This window comes from Loa loa (assembly GCF_000183805.2).
Source record: "Loa loa unplaced genomic scaffold supercont3.77, whole genome shotgun sequence".
In the NCBI taxonomy this organism is placed as follows: domain Eukaryota; kingdom Metazoa; phylum Nematoda; class Chromadorea; order Rhabditida; family Onchocercidae; genus Loa; species Loa loa.
Genome location: NW_018108257.1, coordinates 227,678 through 231,090, shown reverse-complemented (window position 1 = coordinate 231,090; position 3,413 = coordinate 227,678). Strand labels below are relative to the sequence as shown.

At 33.9% G+C, this 3,413-nt stretch overlaps 1 protein-coding gene across 1 annotated transcript in view; it reads left to right on the top strand.

The window, feature by feature from the left end:
- Positions 1 to 1,080: 1,080 nt before the first annotated feature.
- LOAG_17453 (TK protein kinase) overlaps positions 1,081 to 3,413 on the top strand; it is a gene marked incomplete at both ends in the record, with an annotated part of 4,331 nt that continues 1,998 nt past the window's right edge. Inside the window, 7 exons of the mRNA XM_020450115.1 lie at positions 1,081 to 1,252; positions 1,392 to 1,500; positions 1,615 to 1,703; positions 1,921 to 2,122; positions 2,369 to 2,448; positions 2,574 to 2,662; positions 2,793 to 2,944. Of these exons, the coding sequence (XP_020306260.1) occupies positions 1,081 to 1,252; positions 1,392 to 1,500; positions 1,615 to 1,703; positions 1,921 to 2,122; positions 2,369 to 2,448; positions 2,574 to 2,662; positions 2,793 to 2,944 (893 nt within the window). The remainder of the gene's footprint in view (positions 1,253 to 1,391; positions 1,501 to 1,614; positions 1,704 to 1,920; positions 2,123 to 2,368; positions 2,449 to 2,573; positions 2,663 to 2,792; positions 2,945 to 3,413) is intronic.

Here is a 3,413-nt window from a genome sequence, read left to right as displayed (position 1 = left end):
ATATATATATATATATATATATATATATATATATATATATACATATACATATATATATATATATATATATATATATATATATATATATATAATCATTGAATCAGTTGTGAAGTTTTAGTTACAGTTAAATCATATCAACCAATATTTATGAATTTGAAGGTATTTATGAATTTGAAGGATTCTTTTCAATAAATTTATTAGAAATTTCTTTTTTTTTTGGTTTATTAGTAGTGCGTAACGTGAAGAATAAAGTATATCTGCTTAATTTGTGTCGCGAGTGTTTCCTCTAGTCACCTTATACATGCAATGTAAGACATGATATATTTTTCTAAATCTTTGCTATTCAGTATGTTTATGAAGTTGTTCGATCTGTTTGTGGTATTTAATAAAAATTGAAATATTAATTTGTTAATTGTATTGTGAGGCCGTTTCAGGTGCAGGTATGAATTATCTTCCTATCCTATATTTTATTTATGGCGCAAGTTTTACACGCTGCAGGAAGTACATTTTGTTTATGAGACCGAAACAAGAAGGACGGACTGATTGTGGAAGTGCTTCTGTCTTATTTCAGTATCATCTTTGCAATTTGTTAAATTAATTTAATTTTTCAGAAAATTTGCCAAGAATACTGTAATAATATATTGAATTTGTCTCAGACGGAGTGAAATTTTGCTAAAAGAGAATATTGGGAACAAACAGCATCAACGAAAGGAGCATTAGGCCTGCAGTGTATTTTTTTGACGTAGTCTTCCTATAAAACATTCATTTTGTCTTTCAGAGATTGCTTTTCAAGTAGCATATTCATGTTAACAAGTAATGGTGGACAGTAGTCAACTTTAAAATGATTATTTTGACAGAAATCCTTTGGGAGACAATCTCTTGATATTATTGCTGTTATTACTTGGGTTGTTTTGGTGGTTGAAATCTCACTGCAGTGAATGCAGTGAATCCTTGTCTCTGTTTTTACCCTGTACAAATTATGTTTCAAGTTTTACTGTAACATCAATCGCTTCCCTTGTGGAAGATAGCAACTGTGAAGCACTTTACTGATATGTTGCATAATGTGAGCCTTGCAGAGATATGGGTAATTGTTTCTCTGGATCACGGCGTCAGTCGTCGCCTTCATCAGGTATTCGCAATGAACGTAGTTCTCCGAAATTCCTTGCCGATCGCGATAGCGTTGAACCACTTAAAGAAGCAAACTGTAGCGAAGCATTGACTCCTCGAAGACATGAAAATCGTGGCTTGCAAGGTCTTCAACCATGATACAGATTTGGATTTTAAGAAGAACTAATTGAAGCTAAAAAAGTAATTGTTTGCCAGATGGACGAAGATGGAAAAAGTAGTTTTTGGAAATTTTTCATTCTTTTTTTAGTTATTTTGGTTTCCAGATCCAACTCCCGCCAAAGAGGTCTTGGTTGCTTTGTACGCTTATGAGTCACGAGCAGATGGTGATCTCAGCTTTAGAAAAGGCGATGTCATGTATTTGTTAGATCAGAGGTCTCTTTTCTTTGGTTCACTGCACAGTAATTGAGTTTTGTTGTTTGCAGTACACTTAATTGACTTCATTTCCATTAAGCGTTATAGAAATGGTTACTGAAGTCATAATTTCAGTAACTCAGATTGGTGGTATGTAAGACATTCGAAAGGAGGTACTGGGTATGTTCCACGAAATTTTGTCGCAAGACAACAAACAGTAGAGAGTGAGGAGTAAGTTGTTATTATACCATCCGATTTCTAGGTTTTATATGGTTCGCTGTTATTAACCTTTTTAATCTTTTTTCCAGTGTGATGCACACTTAATTTAGGCATTTACGCCTGCCACTTTCAAGGATTGTCATGTATCATATTTTGAAATGTAGTAATCGTATGGTCTACTTGCAAACTTTTTTTTCTATCCATGTTTTTCATATAAAATAGATGAGTTTCATCGTCTTACTTTCGGATGGTTCGCCGGTCGAATTGCGCGCAATCGAGCTGAAAGATTAGTTTTGGCAAGTAACCTACCGAAAGGAACCTTTCTTATACGTGAGCGAGAAGCAGATACCCGGGAATATGCTCTCACAATTAGAGATTCGGACGATCAGCGTGGAGGTACTGTGAAACATTACAAAATCAAACGGTTCGTATTCTCGCGTAGATTGCATGTCTTGTTAGAATATGGTTGACTATACTTCTTTGTAAATGATGCAATTCATTGCGATTTTAGAATCCCTTCTCGCGAATTATTTCATGCATTTTCCTTTTCACACTGTGCAGTACTAAGCAAGGGTGGGTTTTAATTGTTATGTTATAAGCAATTCGTTATGGAATAATTCAAAAACTCGACACCATATTTTGTGTAACTGTGTTTCTGTTTTTCATTCAGATTGGATGGCGACGCAGGTTTCTTTATTACAACTAGAAGGACTTTTGCAACTCTCAGGGATCTCGTCAGTTATTATTCAGGCAAATGAATTTGATTAATATGTTTTCTTATAGCGACAATGGCATTAATCATGATATCTCATGTATTTAATATTTGTCTTCTGTTTTGGCGCCGTTTTTTTTTTTTGTGAATGATGTTGTTGCAGAAGTGGCTGATGGTCTTTGCTGTCAGTTATCGTTTCCAGCACCACGCATTGCTCCCACTCGTCCTGATCTTTCCCATGATACGCAACAGGTTGGTGTTTTTCCGATTTGTTGCAAGATATTTTCTCATTAACAAGGTCATTGTTAGAGATGACTGAGTTCAGCTTTACTTCTTTCTTGGTGTTAGATGGGAAAATGCAACATTCATTCACCTGCTTCAGAACTGGGAGATCCCACGAAATCAGCTTCAGCTAAAAAGGAAGTTGGGAGATGGAAATTTCGGTGATGTGTGGTACGGTAAATGGCGAGGTATGGTAGAAGTGGCTATCAAAACAATGAAACCTGGAACGATGTCACCAGAAGCATTTCTAGGGTGATTATGTATAACTATGAATGATATACATAGTCGGCATTAATCAAATTTCGAAGTAAAATGTCCATGATTGCCATAAACGAATGATTTTAATTCCATCCTGAGGATTAGATCTCACGAGTCTGCAGAAGATAACCAATATCAAATGACATAAATTTATCAGATAACCAGTATTGCTTATAATTATCTCCTAAAAATGAAAAAAAAAACAAAAGTAAGCTGATAAAATTCGTGAAATTATCTTTTCCTATGCTTTTTCTAGATTGATAAAATTTATGATACAATAATGATTGTCTAAGACATTGATATTGTTTTGAAAAATTTTCTAATCGTTGACAGATAAGGAATGATAAGAGCTGTTAATAATTCCTTTATCATTCCCATCTTTCAAATATGATATGATGATGATGATGATAATTTAATCAATTAATTGATGATAAAATTATCAGAATAAGCTAAATTTTTTTTA